This window comes from Meles meles, chromosome 3 (assembly GCF_922984935.1).
Source record: "Meles meles chromosome 3, mMelMel3.1 paternal haplotype, whole genome shotgun sequence".
Taxonomy (NCBI): domain Eukaryota; kingdom Metazoa; phylum Chordata; class Mammalia; order Carnivora; family Mustelidae; genus Meles; species Meles meles.
Window position 1 is genome coordinate 109,240,363 of NC_060068.1, and position 22,426 is coordinate 109,262,788.

At 49.6% G+C, this 22,426-nt stretch overlaps 1 protein-coding gene across 1 annotated transcript in view; it reads left to right on the forward strand.

Annotated features, from left to right (window-relative positions):
• Nucleotides 1–21,800, forward strand: part of TRPC7 (transient receptor potential cation channel subfamily C member 7) — a 150,315-nt gene extending 128,515 nt beyond the window's left edge. Inside the window, exons 8-12 of the mRNA XM_046000290.1 lie at nt 5,608–5,803; nt 11,421–11,642; nt 12,300–12,380; nt 19,256–19,331; nt 21,533–21,800. Coding sequence (XP_045856246.1) covers nt 5,608–5,803; nt 11,421–11,642; nt 12,300–12,380; nt 19,256–19,331; nt 21,533–21,702 — 745 coding nt within the window. The 3' untranslated portion in view covers nt 21,703–21,800. The remainder of the gene's footprint in view (nt 1–5,607; nt 5,804–11,420; nt 11,643–12,299; nt 12,381–19,255; nt 19,332–21,532) is intronic.
• The last annotated feature ends 626 nt before the right edge of the window (nt 21,801–22,426 follow it).

Genomic DNA, 22,426 nt, shown 5'->3' on the forward strand with positions numbered 1-22,426 from the left:
TAACAATAAGTGTTATTATTATACGAATAATAACACTGATGGCACACGTGTTACATGCCAGGCAGTCGTCTTTCATGCACTTCCCAAGCAATCAATTAACTCCTTGAATCGTCACAACACCCCTGTGAAGGAGAGATTGTAGTTTTCCCATCATACAGCTAGATAAACAGAGGCCCCGGAGAGGCTGGGACATAGCCTGAAGCCCACAGGCAAAGCTTTGCCTGACAGAGAAGGTGAGTTCTGAGAGCCTCATCAGAGCCCCACCCTGAGCCTGGGATCAGGGACCCCCCCCCCCATTGATTCATCAGAGTCTACTGAGCGCTGTCAGTGGTGTTCCATCTTGCACAATGGTCTGGAGCTAATGGCGAAGAAAACACAGCTCTGCCCTCGGAGGAGCGAGCAGGTCCCCAGGCATCCCTGAAGGAATAAATCTGGGCTGCACAGGCTTTGTGCACCCCTGTTCCTTGGCACTGATCCAGGGGCAAGCCTCTTCTCCTTCTGGACACACTGAATCCAACTCCTCATTTAGGAGCCGGGATAAGTCAAGAGGTCCTTCAGGGAACACAAGCTTGCGGGACCCAAAGGCCAAGCCTCAGCTTCCTCAGGCACTTGCCTCTCTGTGCCGCCCGCTGAGCCCAGCCCAGCTGCTCTGGGTCTGCAGGTCCAGGCGTTAGGGAACCCCGGGGCTCTGGCGGGGTCTCCATATGTTTCAAGCACTGTCCTCCATCATCCCAGCCTGGATGCTGGGACGCTAGCCCCCCACTTTATTTTAGCCTGCTATGTGCAGCTCGGGGTAGGTAACCAAACTGAACTGTTTTGGGGGGAAGTAGGGAGGCAGAGTTCCCACACCAGGGGGAGGGCATCATGGCATTCTGAAGCAGCAGCAATTTTCCTAACAATTGCCCCCAAACCTTCTCCTTGTTGATCAGTTTGTTCTCTGAGACCCATACACAACCGCCTCTTTGGGCAACATGTTATTAAAGCCCCATTATCCAGGCGAGACGGGCCTGGGAAAGCGCTGATTACGAGGCCCCCGCCTTCTGCCTGACAGATCAGCCCCAACCTCCTCCCCCCACACACCCCCGCACAGTGGGAGCAGCGTGAATCACAGCCTTATTCAACATCACTCACAGGAGCTCTCCCTCTCTTCCTTCCCTAGGAGCACTGCTTAGGCTAGGGCGGCCTACTGACTCCACTTTCCAGTCCCTTCCACGTACAAGCCAAGAGTCAAATGTCACAAGACAGCCTGGGCTGGAGAAGTCAGAAAGAGGATTTGCACAAATTAAGGGGTTTGTGATGATCTTTGCAGGTGGGAAGGAAGATAGGCTTGTTCAGTGAGGTCAATGGCATCTGAATGATTTAGCTCCATTCAGCCCTGTGTGGCAGCCCTGGAGGGGTCCACGGGGCTGGGGGTGATCCTGGGTGAGACCAGGCAGGCAGGCTTGCCTACTCCAGGCTTTCAGCATTCTGTCACCCTGCTGGGTTTGCTTTAGCCTGGGACCTCCACCTCATTTAATCCTGTACCTCATTTAATCTTGACAGCAATTCCCTAGGAAGGCGCATCTATTCCCTTTCATAGGTGAGTAAACAGAGACTCAAAGAGGTTTGGTAACATGGCCAGATGCCCACAGCCAGGTCGTAGTGGAGCTGGGATTTGAACCCAGGCATGCACCTATGCTATTCTCACTCCTCCGACTATGTTCGTGAAGCTTCCCGTGATTGACACAGCTGAAGGAGTCTGTGACTAACTCTGTAGGTAGCCAGAGGGGTTAGGAGGAGGACACGGAGCCTGTGACCACTATCCCTTTGAGTAAAGAACCTCACATTTAGCCTTGAGACCCACTGGTTGACAGTAGGGGTTTTTTGTGAGACAAGTAGCTTCATGGAGATTATCAGCTAAGCCAGTTCCAAGATACTTTCTTCCTAAAAGACAGCACCCACCCTCCACAGTGACTGGCCTTCTGCCCCATGCCCTGGGTCCCATAGCTCCTGAAAATTGTGGGTGATAATTAATTCATGACTCAGGGAGCATCGTGACCTCACAAAATATTGAGGCCAGCTCCAGGGCCCAAGCTCTTGGCATTAGTAGCATACTATTTGGCTCCTTTCCAAGGCCACGTTCTCTCTGAGAATGTGGTAGGTTTCCACGGTCAAAGTAACATAGTCTTTTCCCACTCAGGGCAGTGAGGACAAGTTTCCTTTATTTCCTACCACATATTAAACGAGAGGATGCCACTAGCATGACACTTCAAGTTAATTATGCAGATCTAGTCACCCTAAAAAGCATCAAAAACCTTTTTCCTCCTGCTAAGATGTCTTTTTCATATTGATTTATAAGATATCTTTATATAAGAAAGACGCCCAGTATCTGACACTGTCATGTGTATTGGAGATACAAATTCTTTTCTCACTTAGTCTTTTGCCCTACATTGTTAGTTATTACGTCTTTGTTGTATATGAGTGAAGTTTTATGTGGTCAAATCCCTCCATCTTTCCCTTTCTGGCTTCTGAAACCTCTTCCAGCTTGATATTATATAAACAGCAATATTTTAGTCTACCCTTCTATTGTGTCGTTTTTAAACATTGAGCTCTTCAATTCCACTCAGAATTTAGTTGTATAGGTGGAGCTATGGATAAAATTCTGTACTGCCTACCATTTAGCCCAGCTAACTGTGCATAACTCAGCCCATGAGATCCCTTCTGAGAGACAATGACAACAAAATTAGTCTATTGGGTTAGTCCAGATCACATCAAGAGGGGTAAATGAAAGACCCAATCAATGGTGGGTCTAGCCATTAAGGATGATTCAAGCCAGTAGACCTGGTTTTACTTTATTTTTTTTAATTTTATATATTTGATAGAGAGATCACAAGTAGGCAGAGAGGCAGGCGGGGTGGGGGGGGAGCAGGCTCCCTGTTGAGCAGAGAGCCCGATGTGGGGCTCGATCCCAGGACCCTGAGATTATGTCCTGAGCTGAAGGCAGAGGCTTAACCCACTGAGCCACCCAGGCGCCCCTTGGCTTTACTTTAAAGGAGGTCTTTGCTATGATGACCATTTTGCCCCATAATAAGAGGACAGAGGGATACAGACAGTCCTGAAAGAGCTTACTAGAGATTATTAAAAATGCATACTTTGGCTAAGACCCCTTCTTGCCCAGTTGGGTGCCTGTGTTACTGCTCTGGAGGGGGTCACTTTTACTCTGGAAATCCCAGGCTCAGAGTGAGTCTGAACCTCTTGTAATTAGTTACTCCTGTAGGTCATAGACAAATTCAGGTCTGGAGGCTAATCCTTGATCTATAGGATAGAAATGAAACAGGTGTAAAGATTGTGCAGAAGCCAGATAACAAACCTAAGGAATTCTTATTCCAAGTGGCGGGCGGGGGGGGGGGGGGTGTTTATGAAGGGAGGAGAACCAAAGGAGGGGGAGCTGAGCCATGCATTTAGGGATCTGTGAATGTTCTTTTATCACAACACACACTGCTTAGTGGGCTGGTTCTGTCTTCTTTAGATTATTCTGTTACACAAAATGCCCAAGTGAAGCCACCAAGGATAAAACAGAGCTTAGTGGCAAAATGCATAGCCAGAAGCAAATGAGAAAGAAAAAAATATATATACTCCGAATCTAGGCCATTTTCCCTAATCAAAATTCAGAGAATTTTCCCTGAAAGTTCTGTAATTGCTTGCTCCATTGGTGTCAGCCAAAGGTTTGTGGGGTTTTCCAAGGGAAGCAAGGGAAGATGATTTCTGTAGGGCATCACTCAGTTGCATACATTATCTGTTTCATACGGCATCCACGGTAAGTGCATCACCTGCGACCAGGGCCTGCCTGCCCAGTCCCTTGCTCAGATCGTGTGCCCTCCAGTTTCCCGCTGATCCAGCTAGGAAGGGAACAACTGTCAGAGAGATCACATCCTGCTGTCCCCTTCCAGTTTGGGATTGGGGCAGTTCTGGAGTCTCTCTGCCACTGTTCCCTTCCACTAGGATGATAACCAAAAGCTCCCTTCTTAACAGAAGCCAATACATGTAGAGAATCGTGGCCAGTGATGGAATGGCATCTTTTTCACACAAAATGGATCTCGCCCAAGGAGGCAGTGTGTTCCCCTGTTTCTCAGAATGGCATCAGGAGCTGGGGCACTGGAGGAATGCTGGATACTCAATCACGACTTCCAAACTCCCAAAGAAATTCCTCCTTATTAAAAGTAAAATGAATTAAATATTCCAAAGTTTTCAGAGACACCAGAAACACACAATGACAACAAAAACCCACTTCAGGTTTCAGTTTTCAGATTCTGGGATGCATTGGGACTAAGTCAAACAGCTGGCTAGACACACACATACACATAGGCCCACACGGACTCACACACAGGAGAGCTGAAGATTCACCCAAGTTAGAGCTGGATTTTGTAGCCAAAGTGACAAGTGCTAGTATTTTTGTACATCTTGTCAGATAAATACCAATCCTGAAGAAACGCTGGTATTTTTTTTTTTTTTTTTGAGATCTAGCTAAACCTGGCCACTTGTGGGTGAGTGCTGAAAACCTGAAATGTTAAAGAGGAGAAAAGAAAGTGCTGTCTCATAATGTACCCCAAATCTGGATGCAAACCAAAAACACTGTATATAACCATTCAGACGTTAGCGGATGCCCGGGGGTGTTCTAAACCACCCAACCAAAACCCAGCTTTCTGATTGGATTCTCTGTTGGAAACCTGATGTGGGGTCCTTGCCACAAAGTACAGATGGTAAAACATGCTTGGATCTTCATCTTAAAGCTAGCAGATCCTGACAAGTTCACAGTCTCTAAAGAGTCAAAGAGCAGTGTCCGAAAAGCCAGACTTTCCCCCACACTCCCCTGCCAGCACGTGCAGTAACTACCTTGAGTGAGCTGCATGGCGAGTGTGGACAACTGCCTGCTGAATTTGAACAAGGTGGACACACCAAAGTCACACTGCTCATAATTCAACTCTCATCGAGAGGATATGAGATGTGTGGCTGGCCTCATTCCCCAGAGCCAGGGGTGGGGAAGCGTAGTTAGTAAGAAGCACCTGCTTTTGGAGATCCTAGACGTGCCTGGGTCTGTACCCCACTTTCCAGCCAGATGTGACCAGAGGGGATAAAGCTCCGAGTGCCCATGCCTCTGTCTGTAAATGGAGGTAATAAGCAAGCCCGGCATGGAGATGGTCATGAGACTTAAGGTCCTACTTGTGACCAGCGATGCTGCCTCCATCCGGGGACACCATCCTCTCCCCACCACCCATGGGGCTGGGTGGTCTGAGATATTCAAGAGACTATCTTAGGAAGGGCATGGCTGATAACGTACAAGAACAAACATTTGACCTGCTGGTTCATTTTAAATGTTTAATTAATTATAAGATAAAAGTGACACCGCAGACAGGAGTCCCAATAAATGGACTGAAAGGAAAAGAAAGAGCCTGTCCTCTATGCTAGTTTTTTGAAGTCTTCCTAGAAATCTGAATATGCCATTATTTCAGAAGACAGGCATTGCCAGCCAGCCCAGCCCCACCACAGGGTAACCACCAAAGTCTGGGACTTCCCTGTGAAAAGTGTCAGCAGATGCAAACTGCCTGAAGGCACTGTCTCTCTTTACAGGGTTGAAGAAAGTTTTAAAACGTTGTTCTGGTCCATCTTTGGCTTGTCTGAAGTGATCTCGGTGGTGCTGAAATACGACCACAAGTTTATCGAGAACATCGGCTACGTCCTCTACGGCGTCTACAACGTCACCATGGTCGTAGTGCTGCTCAATATGCTTATAGCCATGATCAACAACTCCTATCAGGAGATTGAGGTAAGGCCAGGTCACTGAACTTGTCCTCTCTCCCTTGGTTTCATCTACATGGCTGTTTGAAGCAACGAGGGTAATGACATTAGCAGCTCCTGTGTAACTAAATGTGAAACCAGGGGGTGCCTGGGGGGCTCGCTGGGTTAAGCATCTGAATCTTGGCTCAGGTCATGATCTCAGGATGGTGAGATTGAGCCCCGTGTCGGGCTCTGAGCTGGGGAGGGAGCCTGCTTGGGATTCGCTCTCTATCGCTTTTTCAAAAAAAAAAAAAATGTGAAGTCAGAACAGCACACAACCAGCATGCTTATCACACTGCCCCCAGGAGCCCTTTCCGTCAACATTCCACATGGCAAAGTGGCCCCCACACCAAGTGGCCCAACCACAGCTGAGAGAATCAGGATGGTAAATCTTTCCTCTTCCACATGTCTCCTTGAGACAGCATGCCAGTGGCCCATGGCCAGTCAGAATGACTGTATCTTTCAGCCAACATCCCCTTTGCCTCTTGCATGTTATTTATTAAATACCTACTGTATGCAATGTCCATGCCTGGTACTGGTGACACAAAGATGACTAAGACAGTCCCTGCCCTGTAAGAACTCAGTTCCTTGAGAAAAACAGATACATCGATGAGCAAACTCCACTGCCCTGGGCCCAGCGCAACCAGAGCAGTCCTACCAGGTACACAAGCTACAAAAGCAGAGAAGCTTCCAGAGGTGAGGCCTGAAGGCCCTTCGAAGAGTGATACAACTTTGCCAAATAGCTCAGGGAGTTCAGGAGACAATTTATCAAAATCTGAAATGCACAAGCCATAAGCTGTTGATAACAGCCTTGCTTGGAAGTGCAAGAAATTAAGAACGAACTAAATGAGCATTCATAGGAATCTCGTGAAACAGATTATGATGCCTTTGGTTAGAGACCATGATGCATCTGAACAGGAGAACAGTGCTCGGCTTCAGGAAGGACAAAAGATGTTCTTCATACACTGGACGACAGACCTGCCAGTTAGCGTGTTAAATGAAAAAAATCAAGTTGCAGAACAGTGTTCATAGTGTGCTCTCCCTTGTGTAACAAAGGAAGAAAAGGGCATACACGCTCACTTTTAATTGGTTAAGCTTTGAAAAGGAAGAAATCTCTGAAACGGTCCACAAGGAACACAGCAGGGCTACCTGTCCAGAGGCAGGGGAGGGGAGAGTGGAAGAGAAGAGGGTGGGGGAATGGAGGGAGTAGGGGGGGAAGGGGGGCCAGAATGCCTTTCTCCTTAGGCCTTTTCATGCTTTCTAAATCTTATTATTGTTTCACTTATTATAAGGTAAAATAAATCAGCTAAGGATTAATAAAATGCACTAACCTATTTTGAATTGACTCAACAGTTGTAATCCTAGGATAGACCTAGGCAGAAGTATGGTTTTACATAGGTGCTCATTAAAGGAAAAATGTGCAAATAGCCCATCGATTTCAGAGGGTTCCAATAAACTCTGATGGAGACTCGAGAACACTGCATCTACAATGAGGAAAAACTTGTTTGTGCTGATATCGCACAATCTCTATGACATCATTAAGTGGGAAAAAATGCAAGTTGTGGAAAAGCACATCTAAGAAAGTCTTATTTGCATAACTATACGAATGTGCACATACAGAAAGAAAAATCAGAGAAAGGCAGGGAAAAGCTACCACACATTGATGGGTTGACCCTGGGCATCCTCTGGGAAGGGAGTTAAAGGAGTTAAGCTTTAAGTTTAAGCTTTAAGTTTAAGTTTTAAGTTTAAGGAGTTAAAGGAGAAAGCTTTGGAAGGGGGCTGTCACACCTTTGTACTTGGATCTTTTATAAGAAACAAGCACTAGCGTATTTCTCAACAAGAAGAAATTAAAGACCTCCCAGAATTGGTTTGCAGGGCTATGGAAACAGAGCAGCACAGACTGGGTTTTCCCCCACAGTTCTGGAGTCGGGACGTCTCAGATCAGGGTGCTGATAGAGCTAGTTTCTTCTGGGTGTTTCTCCTCGGCTGGCCTTCTCGTGGCATCCTCCCATGGCCTTTGCTCCCTGTGAGTGGGTCCCTGACGTCTCTTCCGCTCGGTATGAATTCATCCTTGATGTCAGATCAGGGCCCACTCTAGCAACGTTGTTTAACGTTACTTACCTCTTTAAAGGCCCTACTTCCAAACACAGTCACATTCTAAGGCACTGGGGTTTAGGGCTTCAACATATGAATTTTAGGGGACACATTTGGTTCATAACACATACCTCCCCAAAAATAGAGTATTCTAAACAATAGGAACAACATGAGCCAAGGCAGGAGGGGTGAAATAATGTGGTATTCTTGGCCTGTAAGAAGGCAGACTGCACCAGGAAAAGCAGCAAGAGGTGAGAGGGAGAGGTGAGTCAGCATGAAGTCTGAGCCTTGTCCCTACTCTCTCCCTTCCCCCCAAAGGAAAATGCAGCACTCTGTCCACAAACGAGCATATGTTTGCATGGTGTACATATTTGTTCACTTATGTGGGTGAGCTGTTGCCAACCAGCCCTCCCTGCCCTTCTGGGTCTCAGTTTCCCCAAATGTAAGAGAAACCAGATGGTGTCTGGATAGCATGCAGGTCTCCATACCACTCACCCAGGGCGCAGCCCCATTCTAACAAGCACATTGTGCTTTGGTCCAAATGAATGTGGCATGGAAACCGCGGGATTAGTGTGGAGAGATGCCCACTAGTTTGGGGCAGGATTAAGCACGGCCATGACGTCATGTGGGCTTGTGAGGTCAAGCTACCCCAGCATGGCCTTGTGCTACGAGATGGAGAGCGCACACTGCAGCCTACACCTCCGCTCAGGGCTCTGGGCTTCTCCTCAAGGGAGAGCACGTGTTCCCTCCCATCTCACCAACAATGCATGTGCAAGCATCCTGAGAAGTGGAACAAGCCAGGCACCCTGGCTCACGCTGAACTTCGATGAAGTATACATTTGTGAAATCTTCTGCGAGAACACTCATTTCTTCAGTCAACAGATCTAGAGCACCTGCTCTCCAAATCCATGGACCCACCTGCCTCTACACAGGCCATGCCCCCAACTTGGGGGAGAGAGGCCTTCTCCACCTGAGCTGCCCTGCTCATGTGCTCCCTGTCCTCTCGTGTCCTTGGGAGCTGCCACCGCACGTCATCCCTGCTCCACCCCTAGCTTTACCCTTCCTGTCAGCATTTAAATGAGATGCTGGATCTTTAAAAAAACAAAACAAAACAAAAAAAGTAACTAAAAAAATCCTCCCTCAATCCTGCTTTCCAGCTCTTTCCCTCCTGCTCTTTCCTGCCAACTTTCTCAGAAAAGCTGTTTACACTTCTCACTGCCTCTTCTACTCATTACCTCCCACTCTTCTCTGCTCTCACCCCACCCACACTTGACCTGGTAGAGAACTACTCACCCCGGGGAGCTCAGCTCCAACACCAGCCATCAGACAGCCTCCTCGGCCCTGAGGACCAGGTCGGGAGCTCCACACCCAGACGTAGCCCTTAGCTCGACTCCAGGTAAAAGACGAGGTGATGAACGGTTTGCCATATTTGTGCCATGGGCCAGGCCGCAGGCTCCACGAGTCCATGGACAGTCAACCTGTGCCTACCCCAAACCCAGGCCAGCCACAGAGTAGGTACTAGACACATGTCTGCTGAGTGACTACAGGTTGAACTCCAGGCACTGTGTTAAGTTATGGAGATGAACATAATATTTGCCAAGGACCTCCTAATGTCTGACACTAAGTGAACTCATGTCATTCTCATCATATGACCTATGAGGTAGGCATTCTTGTCACCATTTTACAGATGAGGAGACTGAGGCCCAGAGCAGTAAAGCCATCTGCCATGGCTACACGGCTAGGGCAGAAGAGGGACAGGACTGGAACCCAGGCAGGCTCCAGAGCCCCTGCTGTCACCACTATACCACCATTCCTCTCAGGTCAGGCATCCCTGTCACACCTCCCTGGTGTGCAGCAGAGACCGGGAGCAAACCCTGCCCTGACAAAGCTTTCAGTCTACAAGACTCCAGTAGAATGTCCCATAGATTGGCCCAGCTGCTGACGGAGGCTCAGCAAAAGCAAGCCAGATGGCCTAGCCCGCAGGCGATAACCTTGTATCACGTGGTGGCCCCGCCCCTGGCAGCCTCACATGGGGCCCCTGCTAGATCCATGCTCCCTGGAAACATAGCTGGTGTCTGTGAGGATGGAAACCCATCCCCTGCTGGACGGACTCGGTGCCAATCTCAGGGCTACGAGAGGGAGGCGGGATCGTCTCCATCTCCTGGTGAGCGAGCCCAAAGCCCTTGTTGAAGTCAGGCAGCTTTAATAAGGGGTCATGAGCCCAGGTCTGTCTGAAGCCCAGCCCCGCACCTCTTCGCTGCTCTCAAACCACCCCACTAGGGCAGAAGCCTAAAGACCCCACCTATAAAAGCCATACACACCTGCTACCTCTTAGGGGGCACGAATACGACGTCAGACGTAATGGATGTGGGGTTTAAATCTCACACTGCTATGAGGGAAAAGAGCACGGCTGGACAGGCTGGGGCTCACTATAGTCAGGTCTGTTTCTCTCAAAGGACACATGCAGAATCCCTTCACGTCCCCTGTGGCAGCGCTCTGACCAATCAGAAATAGGCTTGCTAATTAGAAATACACAGCGATAGGATACACCGCGGGAGCTGCTCGCCACGTGTACCTGCTGAGTACGTGACGTGTGTCAGGTTCACAGGGAATGTGCTGTAAGCATAAAATACACACCGATTTCAGAGACTCGGTAGGGAAAAAAATGTGAGTTATCTCATTAAGAATTTTTATGATGATGACACGCTGAAATGATTCACATTTTGGATCTCCTGCATTAAAAAAATAGATATCACTGAGATTAATTTCACCTGTTCTGTGGGGCACCTGGCTGGCTCCGTCAGGAGGGCTGTGAGACTCTCGATCTCAGGGCTGTGAGTCTGAGCCCCACGTTGGGTGGAGACATTACTTCAGGTAAATAAATAATGCTTTAAAATAATGTAAGCTTTGATGAATCACTAACTTCTACACCTGAAACCGTTACCTTATGCGTTCGCTAACCAGAATTTAAATAAAAACCTGAAAAGAAAAAAAAACCCACACCTGTTCCGTTTTCCCATTTATACTGTGGCTACTAGGAAATTTAAATTTACTTACATGGTTCACCTTTGTGGCTTACTTGCTATTTCTACTGGGCAGCACTGCTCTGGAACATGAATCCCTTGATGGCTGTGGTGGTGATTCGTGAACCGGCAGAGCTCTCGATGGCTGACGGGATTAAGTTCCAGTGAGCAGAGTTCTCAGGCTTGCAGCACGTGGAGAAATGTTTGTGAAAATACCCAGCGGAGAGTCAGGGAGGAGAAACCTCAGTCAGGCTGAGGTTTTCCAAGAAATGAATCCCACGGAGTCAGGCAGAGATCTCAGGGAGGACTAATTTGGTATGATCTGAGCAAGAGAAACTCCTCATCCGGGGCCATTGTGAACAGCAAATAACACCCACAGCCCCTCAGCCGGTCCCGTTTCCAAGTCCACCTGCATCCCGGCCCCTCACACCGAACTCCGCTGTTCAACTGTGGCCTTTGATGGTGTGTTTGTTTCCCTTTGTCCCACAGGAGGATGCAGATGTGGAGTGGAAATTTGCCCGAGCAAAGCTCTGGCTGTCTTACTTTGATGAAGGAAGAACTCTTCCTGCTCCTTTCAATCTAGTGCCAAGTCCTAAATCATTTTATTATCTCATAATGAGAATCAAGATGTGCCTCATCAAACTCTGTAAATCCAAGGCCAAAAGCTGTGAAAATGACCTTGAAATGGGCATGCTGAATTCCAAATTCAGGGTAGGTGGCATGGGGTTTATGGGACCAGAGAAGACAGTGGGAGGGGGAGGGGGATGTGCTTGATTCAGAAGGTGCCGCTGATGCGAGGGAGGTGAGCAACGGGCCCCCCCCACTTTTCAGAATCCACGGGCACATCAGTGTAAGCTGCAGGCCCAGCAGAGGCAGCCTGGGGTAGCTGCTCTTCTCCCCACAGTTCCCTGCAGGGGTGGCCCTACTGGGGGCTGAGCTGCACCCCCACGGAGGCAACCACTTCAGCTCCCCCAGAGGAATGGCTCTTTCCAGAAAGTGCCTGGAGAATGATCTCCGGGAAGAAAGCTTCCCTTGCCCGTCATCTCCCCCTCCTGAAGACTGTCAAGGTTTAGTAGCATATGAGAATCTCTGAGGCCCCCTGGAAGAAAGATACCCCCTATTAACTATAACTCAGGGCTTCCCAAAGTTGGCCAAACTATATTCTATAACGTAAGAACACCTAAGAACGGTGTTTTAAGAAGCCTAGCAGGAGTGGGTATATACGCTTCACGAGGGGCCTCTTTTCAGGGACAGTCTCATATACAGGTGGTATTCACAGACGGCTTTCATATCTGTTGTATGAACCTGTGTCTGTGTGTGAGTGAAGTATTTATTATGTATTTGGGTGTTTGGGTTTTTTTTTTCCAGAAGACTCGCTACCAGGCTGGCATGAGGAATTCTGAAAACCTGACAGCAAATAACAGTTTCAGCAAGCCCACCCGATACCAGGTAACTACCCCTTCCCCAGGCATGAGCAGAAGGGGGCACTCTCCAGACACGGATTTAGTAACAGGGCTGTGTCGGCCCCCCCAGCCCACAACTCCATTCCTTCCTTCATTCCACAAACATGCACTGAGTACAAAGGATAGACCAGGCCCCGCTACTCCCTGGGGATGAAGACGGGTTCTCTCGCAGCAGCACGTCCAGGCCAGTGAGGCATGGAGACAAGCAACAAGGAACACACACATAAATACGTGACCTCAAATTGATAATGGGAGAAAGAAGAAAACAACAGGGGCAAACAATGGAGAACAGGAGGGAGTCCCTGCTTAGGGGTGGTATCAGAGGAAGCCACTTCAAGGACAGGACACTTAGCTAAGACCTCAAAGAAGGAGGCAGCCCTGTGGGGCCTCCCAGGGATGGAAAGGGCATCCACAAAAGCGGGAGGGAAGAAGCCTGGTAGGGGACAGTCATCCAGGTGCAAGGGAGTGAGACGTGAACTGGGTTGTGAGTAGGGTGAGGGAGAAAAGCAGACAGTTCAATATACATTCTGGACAGACAGGCAATGGGGTGTGATGCTTCTCTGCAGGGACAGGGTGCCCAGCATGACTCCCAGGTGTCTGTCTGAAGTGACTGGGTGGACAGGGGTGTCTTCACGGAGCCCATGACCTAAGATGCCAGCCTGCCAAAGTCAGTTCTTGTACATAAACCTTAGAAGACTTTTTATGCTTACAGTCCTTTGCATTGCTTTTGGAAATTAGTGCCACACCTCTCTATCCATTTGAATCAGCCCATGAGCCAGTGATAAATGGCAACTTCAGGTTATTGATTATAAAAGTACAGGCCATTCGTTTCCTGCCTTCCCTTTCTCGATGATCAGCAGTTCTGTCCATGCTGATCAGTGCTTATCAGAGGTGAACTGGAAGCCGTCCTGAGCATGGCCCCTGCTGCCGCCATCCCAGACGGAGCAATGAGACCTAGCATCTTCCAGGTGTAGGTCCCTAAAGGTATATATACCACCCATATTTCAGAAGCCAGCTCTGCAGGTAGGAGCATTTAAGCACACAATTAAGAAAAGGTTCATCCCTCAAAGTACTTAGAGTTTGATGAGAGGATACAGGCTAAAGACTAGAAACGGGCAAATCTTGTATTTAATCATGTGCAAAATTGGGCCTGACCAGTTTGATCTGCTTTGAGTTATATTACAGCACAAATCCTTCAGTCAGTGGAAAGATTTTTATTGCTCAGCTTCTCAGAGAAAAGTATAGATTATCTGTGTCATGAAAGAGATAGAAAGCCCTCATGGGTTAGGGTCAAGTCTCTGATGGTTTTTCAGAAGAATCAGCTGCTGAGATAAAGGAAGACTGATGATATGGTGAATGTCCTCTACCCAGAATGAATCCTTTATGAACAAGTCTCTTCTCAAAAGCAGCCTCAGGGTGATCCCATTTCTGTCTTCCCTCACCACTGGCTGAGTCCCTGCTGCCATCAACGTCCCCAAAAGATTCCCACAGTGATTACAGAGATTGGGTGGTATTGGGCTTTGGGCTACTGATGACCTTGGGCAGCCTGCTCACCCCATATTTTGTGATTCCACCAAGAAGAGCCCCTGGGCTATTTATTCAAACAGTTGTCACAGAAAAGAAGGAAGGAAAGCTAGGGCCAGTACACATCAGAAGGGAAGGGTTGAGAGGGAGCGAAGAAGGGAGAGCCCTTTTTGCATTTGCCCATGTGCCCTGGCTCAGCCCTGCAAGGTGAAGTCTGGGTATCTTCCTGAGCCATCATCTCCTCAGAAAGGAGTGAAATAAGAGATGGCATGAAGGATGGCAGGGTGCAGCCTAGACACTAGCCCAGGTGTGATCTCACCCAACACCAGAGGGAGAGACAGTAGCTTTAACCCCATTAAACAGAGAGAAAACTGGGGCTCAGCAGTAATGGTCCACAGCTGGCTGAACTCTCTTTGACTCACAAGAGTAGTCCTCTCTTACTACATCACCTTTCCTGGACACCCAAGCCTTGCGGAGAACCTGTCCTGCCTGCCTGAGAACATCTGAGCCTGTGGAACATGAGGGGAGGGGGTAAGGTACAGACGGAGCTTCTAGAGTGAAGGACTGGGGCAAGGATCTGGCAAAGCCTCTTGTTTTCTTGGGCCCACTGGCAGCCTTCCAAGTCGCACTACTTTCTTCCCAAAGCAACTTTCAAATGCGCAGAAGGAGCCTGGCACACTTCCTCTTCTTTATGCGCCTGGCCCCACCCAGAGCTGTCACCTCCCTGAGGACGGATGGCTGGACGCATGTCCCTTACACTGTCAGCATTCTGAGAAAAGCTGTAGCATCCCGGTGTCGTCCACATGCATGGAGTTCTTAAGCTCGTTCCCTTTCTGTCTCTTTAAAGTAGATCTGTTTGGTTTTTCAAACTCAGTGCGTGGGGTGTTTCAGCTTGTCCATGCTTTGCCTTCTGGGGGTTCTCTGGTGTAAGGGAAGGCCGTTTCCTCAGACCAGAGGCTCTCTGTGCTTTGCTTTAACTTAGGCTGTGAGGGGTCTGATGGCTATTTTTACAAAACCGACGCCTTACTTTTGCAATGTCGTGGGGGGTTTTTGTTTGATTTTTTTTTTTTCCCAATCTGGGTTCATGTGAAACTAAACAGTGAACTAAAACCAAGATACCGAGGGGGCACCTGGGTGGCTCAGTGGGTTAAAGCCTCTGCCTTTGGCTCAGGTCATGATCTCAGGGTCCTGGGATCGAACCCCGCATAGGGCTCTCTGCTTGGCAGGGAGCCTGCTTCCTCCCTTCTCTCTCTCTGCCTGCCTCTCTGCCTACTTGTGATCTGTCAAATAAATAAATAAATAAATCTTTAAAAAAAAAAAAAAAAGATACTGAGGAAGGGGTCAAAGTACACCTCCCATCAAAGCTACTCTGTGACCTGCTCCAGAATCCAAGGTGTCTGTCTGCTGGGGTGCGTGCAGACTCATCCGGTCCCGCTCTGAGAGCTGCATTTCCTTCTCAGGCAAAGCAAACAAGCTGCACCCCAAATGCACCAGAGAATCCAGGCACAGTCTGTTCATCACACCAGCCCCAGTGTCTGGGGTGTAATCCCTTCCCCAAACCCAGTCCTCCTTTTCATGCTCTATGTGGCCTTTTCTTTAGAGACTGAAGCGAACAGGATAGACAACTTGCCAATGGTGATTCCTTCTATTTTTGGTGTCTGATAAACCTACATGGCATGTCCTGGGATCCATTTCATACCCTCCCTTCCAAGTATCCCTCAATTTCTGTTTTCCTGGGTGGCAACACTGTTCCCTCTAGGTTCTGCTTTGTGGACCATCTTCAACATCCCATCTACAACCTCTTTGTTAGCATCTTGAGCTCCCCTGGCTGCACAGAGAGATGGCTCTCTTCCATAGAAAGGCTTTCTATGTCTCCCCAGCACCACCAGCATCCCTGGGAATGTGGGCAGGGGAACCATGAGGCTCCTTCCCTGGACCTCACTGTCATGACCATCCCGATCCCTTACGCCTCTCACCCTCATCCCCTCCGGTATTAGTTCTTTGACCTGAGTGATGTCACTAGCTCTGCTTATCTCCAGCATCTGCTAAGGGCGGGAGGGCAAGGTCAGTAGACTCAACAGCAATGGGGACACATCCACTTGGGGAAAGTTTATTATCATCTTGAAGTGAAAGAATTCTATGAAAGATAGCAAGGGGACATCCCAAACCGATCACAAAGGAACATTCTTTTACCCTAAAGACAGTGAAGGAGGGGGGCTTTTGATGTCCATCTTTTCTGAAAACAGATATCCCCTGTAGCCTCTGTGTTAAAGAGAACTTTGGGCAGTTTGGGCAGTTTCTAGGCACTTCCGCATTTCTGGGGACAAGACCGGCATCTTCTCCTACATATCCCAGGTTGTCTAACACCTACACACTGGAGGGGAACCTGGTGCCCATCAGGACACAAAGTCTCTAAGCGCATGCTAGGCAGTCACACAACTCTCCTTTAAGACATCTGTCACTCCTGGGAGTGAAGTGGGAGTGGGAGGAAGGGTAACGGGTCCCTGCATGTCTGCCGTGCTCACGAGGTTCTGCTTATTCCATATTAAGCCCCTGTAATCCTGATGCATAGTGAGGGGCTTCATAACAAACATTTGTTCCTCTCCCCTTGGAGCCACAGATGTGCAAACCTTAGCTCAGATGAGGCATGCCAGCCTTCAAGAATGGACTATGAGCACTCATGACAGTGATAAGCCAGTGACTTTCTTCCCCAAGGAAGTTTTTATAGACAGTTTTTTTTTTTAAAGATTTTTATTTATTTATTTGACAGAGAGAGATCACAAGTAGATAGAGAGGCAGGCAGAGAGAGAGAGAGAGGGAAGCAGGCTCCCTGCTGAGCAGAGAGCCCGATGCGGGACTCGATCCCAGGACCCTGAGATCATGACCTGAGCTGAAGGCAGCGGCTTAACCCACTGAGCCACCCAGGCGCCCTATAGACAGTTTTTTTTATTGAAATACTCCAAGGGGTAACAACTGAACAAAGCCATCCATCCTCCAAAATCTAGCTGAGGCTTCTGCCTGCATAGAAAACTGTTTTTTCAAGAACAAGTAGGTACCTACGAGCGGCCCTAACCCCTCTAACCAATGGGAACCAGTTCCTATATCCCAACCCCCAAAAGCATCTTGTGTATAACCTTTTCGTGAAGGTTGGAAGAAGCCCCAGCTTTGGCTTCCACTTTGGTTACATCTCAGATCTGCCACTTCCTGGCTGTGTAACCTTGGATAAGTCACCTCACAACATGAGGCTCAGTGGCCTCATCTATGAATGGAGACGACCTCCCCACGCTCACCAGGTTTCTGGAAGCATTCAGTGAGGTCATTTTGTCAAGGAGGCTAAGGGGACCCCGGTCTATAGGAAGTACTCAATATAAGTGTTTTCCTGTTTCTTTTCCACCCTTTCTCCCCTCCTCCCAGAGAGCCACTCTACACTAAGGGGGCTTATGAGCCGGGTCTCACTTATTCAAAACAAATGGGGTTTGAGGGGCACACTGTGTATTAGTAATAAATGTACCATGGAATCTTTTAAAATTACGGGTTGAGTCATGTTGTTCTACAACACAGGGTAAGGTGGTGATCACGGCCATATCTGTAGAAAGACCTGACTCAGCACCGTTGCGGAACAGTGAACTCTCCAGTTTCCACCTCCAGCTTATCCTTTTACCCCATATATTTAAAGAGTCTTCAACTGATGAATCCAGAAACTAAACAACCCTTAATTCTTGAGGTTTTCCTTCAAATGGCAACAAATGTTAACAAGATCCCCTTGACTTGCTTCAGCCCGAAAACTTGCAGAATGCTTCTGAATGTTACATTCAAGATGAATTCCAGATACCCGGTGGTCTGGGTTTTTGGGGTTTTGTGCTTCTTCCCTGAGAACTGAATCGGGACAAAGATGGTTTTGTATGGGTTTCGGAGTTCAAAGTGAAAAGAGCATTACTGAGTGCCAGGAAAGGCATTGAGAGGAAAGGTTACCACTTGGGTAACCTGCCTTAGGGACTAGGAGAATGTCAAGAAGAAATCTAGCGGCGCAGTTTAACCACTAACACGGCAAGACCCGGGCCTCTCTAACAGAGGGCAGCATGAAGACAACTTGCTCTCTCACAGTTTAGCCAAAGGACCCATCATGGTCAAAGGGTCAAAGGGTCAAAGGGTCAAAGGACCCTCCCAAAGCAGGGAGCCAAGGAGACCAGTAGCCCGAGGGCGGGGTGGGGGGCGGGGGGTTGGGCAGCAGCAGTCTAGAGGTGACACAGGGCTCCCCCAGACAGCCTTTGCCGAGTTTGGTTAGAGTCCTGGAGTCACACAGCCTGGAGACACCGGGCTGAGGGCTTTGCCATCAAAGGCACTGAGAGAACCCGCAGCTGATGACAAGAATGGGCTCAATCCTTCTCTTTGCCCAAATCAGCCATCCACTTCCCTTGGCTTACAAAAATCTTTTCCTGAGCCCACATAGTCGGAGAAAACTCAGTAAGCTGCCTGACCACACACAGCATAGCCAGGGACAGAATTCATGTCCCTCCCATCTAGAAAATGCTGCCTCTGTCCCCTGAGTCCCCAGGTGCTAGCAGGCGACAGGAAGGGGTCAGCAAGGAGCCGGGAATCCCTCCCTCTCTGCCGGCTGCTCTGCCCTAGTGAGATTCCGACATCTCAGCTATCCAAGGATTTCTAAATCCTCTGACTGCCCGGGAACCTTCCAACCACCAGCTGGCAAAATCCAAAGTTCACCTGCTGCCATCTCTCTTGCACTTGGCTCTATTCTTGGTGTCTCTTCCGTGTTTACTCCTACCTCCTCCTCTGCTTCAAGAGCCTGTATCTGCATAATACACGGAAGGGGCCGGCCCAGCCCTTCCCCCCAGCAGGACAGGCACGCAGGCTTTCAGGGAAGTGGGATCCTGGCAAAACCTCCTGAGGTCCCCCCATAACTGTTTCTGCCGCTGGTAGGAATTTTCCAAGGCAGAGCGGACTTGTCCAGCCTGGTCCTGACTCTGTGCTAAGCCGGAGGAGAGGCCATGACCAGCTAAGGTGACAAAAAAGTCCGGGTGGAGTCAGACATAGGGCCCTCAAGCAGCCCTCACTCGCCCTGGTTTGGCCTCTCCCCCTTGAGTGTCCTGGTCTCACAGCCCCGGGGCAGGGTCACTCGAGAGGAGTAGTTAAACAGACACAGGCCCAGGTCCCACAACAGGAGAAGCACCCTGAGAAGAGAGGCACTGGGCACGGGGGCACCCCCAGCCACTGACCGGGCGCTCCGCAGGAGTGGAGTGGGCATACATACACCACGCAGGCTCCTGCTTCTGTCCTTGGCCAGGCTTGTCTGACCCTTTCCTTGTGCTCCCATTTCAGAAAATCATGAAGCGGCTCATAAAAAGGTATGTCCTGAAAGCCCAGGTGGATAGAGAAAGTGACGAAGTCAATGAAGGTGAGCTATGGGTTCCTTTCGTGCGGACGGGCAGTGGGCTCCCGGGGTTACCAAGCCGTGTTCCTATCCTGAGGCCCTGGGGGCACTCGCTTCCCTTGCTGGTTCGGCTGTGGGCAGAAGGAGGTGCCATGTGGCTGTGGGGTGTGCGGCTCCTGTCCCCTCGCTGACTGTGGGCTGGGGCCACCACCACCATCCCCCCGGCTGCCTACAGCTGCCTCATCTCAGAACCAGCCACCTTGCCCTGAACCCTTCTCCAACTGCCACGGTCCTTCCTGCTCTGTCCTCATGTCCCTCTGACCTCTCATGCCTTCCTCTTCCACTTGTAAAGACTCACTATTCAACTGGATAATCCAAAATCATCTCCCTGTTCAAAGCCGGCTGATGCGCAACTGTCATTCCATTTGTGCCACTGGTTCCCTGTTGCCAAGTGACGTGACCGTACTCAGACCAGACCCCAGGGATCAGGACCAGGTCATCTCTTTGGGGACAGGGGGCTGGTAATACTCCTGCCTAGCCTAGCAATGGCTGCCTCGATTCCCCCATTGTGTCCCACAGGTGTAGGGCGGCCCAGAATTCCTCATTCCGCGGGTACACATACAGAGAGCCAGAGGCAGACTGGACCCCTCTTTCAGAACCTGCCACCATCCTGTCTCCCTTCTAGGCTGTCAGAAACCTGACAGCCTGCAGTGTTTCCGGAAGCATTCCCCACCTCGGAATCACGTGCTAAAAATGCCCATCCCAGACGGCACCCAGGCCCAAGGTGTCGGCATCTGTGGGATGGCACCTGGAGGCTGTGTGTTTTGATAAAAGGCCCAGGTCATTCTGATGCACACTGAGGTTTGCAGACGACATCATTTTCACTGCCTGGGTGATTTTCCAGTCCATTTTAAGCAGTTACTCTTAAGCGAAAAGCAAATTACCTTATACCAGGTCATTAATCTTCATGAGACACACAGGACAAATATTTGCTACCTGGAAACAGCCTTCTCCACGAATGAAGGCACTCAGTGTCCCCCTCCTCCATGAACGAAGGCACTCAGTGTCCCCCTTGCTCAGGCCACAGGGACCTACTGGAAGAGCCTGGTCACTTAGTGACTCTCTGCTTCCTATTGGAGGTTCCAGGAGGAGCCTGATCCAGAAGATCACCAGCCGCAGAACTCACTCGTGGGCTGACACTGGCCCGGGGCTGAGTGGCAGCCGTCCAGCTGCCCCTGTTGTGGGGTTTGGAACGTAACACCGCCAGGTGGCCTGACAGCCACCTCGAGGAGTGCGTCCTTGTGAGCGACAGGAATGTAGCTCATCACAGATGGTGGGGTTGCCAGGGGTCATTATACCATGCAACCGGGGTGCAGAAAGCACCACACGAAAAGGAAACAGGGGATGTATGTGTTTGTCCAAACTGGCCAGCTAGTAGCTTTAAGATCTTTGCGTTTTCTGTCCGCAGCACATATGGAGAAAAAGATAGGATAACGTGCTCCCAGGCATCGGACTCCCATTTGAGGGCAAGTCCGATATCTATGATATCAGAAAAGAAAGCTTTTGAGTCCTCTTAGTAGCTCATGAAAAGATTGGCACTGCCGAGGCCCAGGTGGATTCGACCCATGTGGTTCACGGTAGAAACCAGGGCAAGTTCCCTCCTGGAGGCTCCTTGTTAGGGAAGGAGGCAGTGGCCTCCGCGACACAGCGTGGGACAGGTGGTCGGGGTGGACCCTTGCTCCCATCAGGCTGCTGTGTGCCCCATGCCCAGCCCGTCCCTTCCCACTTGGGAGTTTCTCGTCTGTAGACGACAATCCCAGAACACACCAGGGAGCGTCGTGAGGACTGTTCCAGTTAATGACGGTGTTGCCCGGAGTGTTGAAATCTGCCTTTAGTGGCTCCGAGGCCAACATTCTACCATGGTACGAGATAGGCGCTAGGAAGGCACAACCCTGCTCCCAACTCCCTGTCTGTCTGAAACCCTTCACAAACAGCCTGACCAGGAATGGGAGGAGGAGGAGGAGGGCTTTAAATGGATGGATGAGTCCTTCAGGGCTAGGAGTTAGGTGGGACTTAGGCCAAAACACAACCCTCATCCCCTCATCTCTACCCTCCATGGGCCAGCCCAGCCCCGATGCTGTGCTAGAAAGAGGCACACCCCAAACGTATGTGGAAGGAGCCCCTTCTGCTGCTCGTGCTCACCACAAGCTTATCTGTCCTTGCAGGTGAACTGAAGGAAATCAAGCAAGATATCTCCAGCCTGCGCTATGAGCTTCTGGAAGAGAAATCTCAAGCTACTGGGGAGCTGGCAGACCTGATCCAACAGCTCAGCGAGAAATTTGGAAAGAATTTAAACAAAGACCACCTGAGGGTGAACAAGGGCAAAGACATTTAGCAGCCCTCCTCGGCATCTGTGACTTCTACCAGCATTCCCAGGCCAGGATGGGTTTCCTAGCCACCAGGCCTGGCAGGGAAGGGGCCCGGCACCCACTCCTCCAGGACACTAAGGGGACCCACTGGCTCTGTCCTGAGCAGACGAGCTGACGTGGGTGGCGTCATGGCCTGCCTTGACCCAGAACTGTTGTGAATCTAGGCTGTTGGGTAAGAAAGGCCAGCACAGGAGGAGGGGAGGAAATGTCCCTCTGACACGCGTGAGACCTTTCATCCAGTCATAGGGACACATGTCCTTGTGGTCTGCGCAGGAAGAAGCCTTCTTGGATGCACACATGTGCCCTCCCACAGCACACGGACAGCATCCAACTCTGTGTCCCAGGAAGACAGACCACCTCAACCCACGCACCCCTTCTCACTCCCTCCCTGCCACCCACCCTCATCCCAACAGAACCGGGAGGTGACCTGTGATCTATTCTTAAGTGCCAGACGAGAACACAGACAGCCTAATAGCAAAATAGTTCTATTTGTTTATAAAAAAAAAAAAAAATTAAAAATGCTAAATCAAAAATTGTACTGTAGGGTAGCACTGTTTAGAAAACAACAACAAAATCCAAATGATGTATTTTTACCTTTATTATGATTATCTTGTATTTACTATTTTTACCTAAAACTCAAAGAAATAAAATTACCTCATGAGAGCCTGGGGAGCCTGTCAGTGTGCTGTC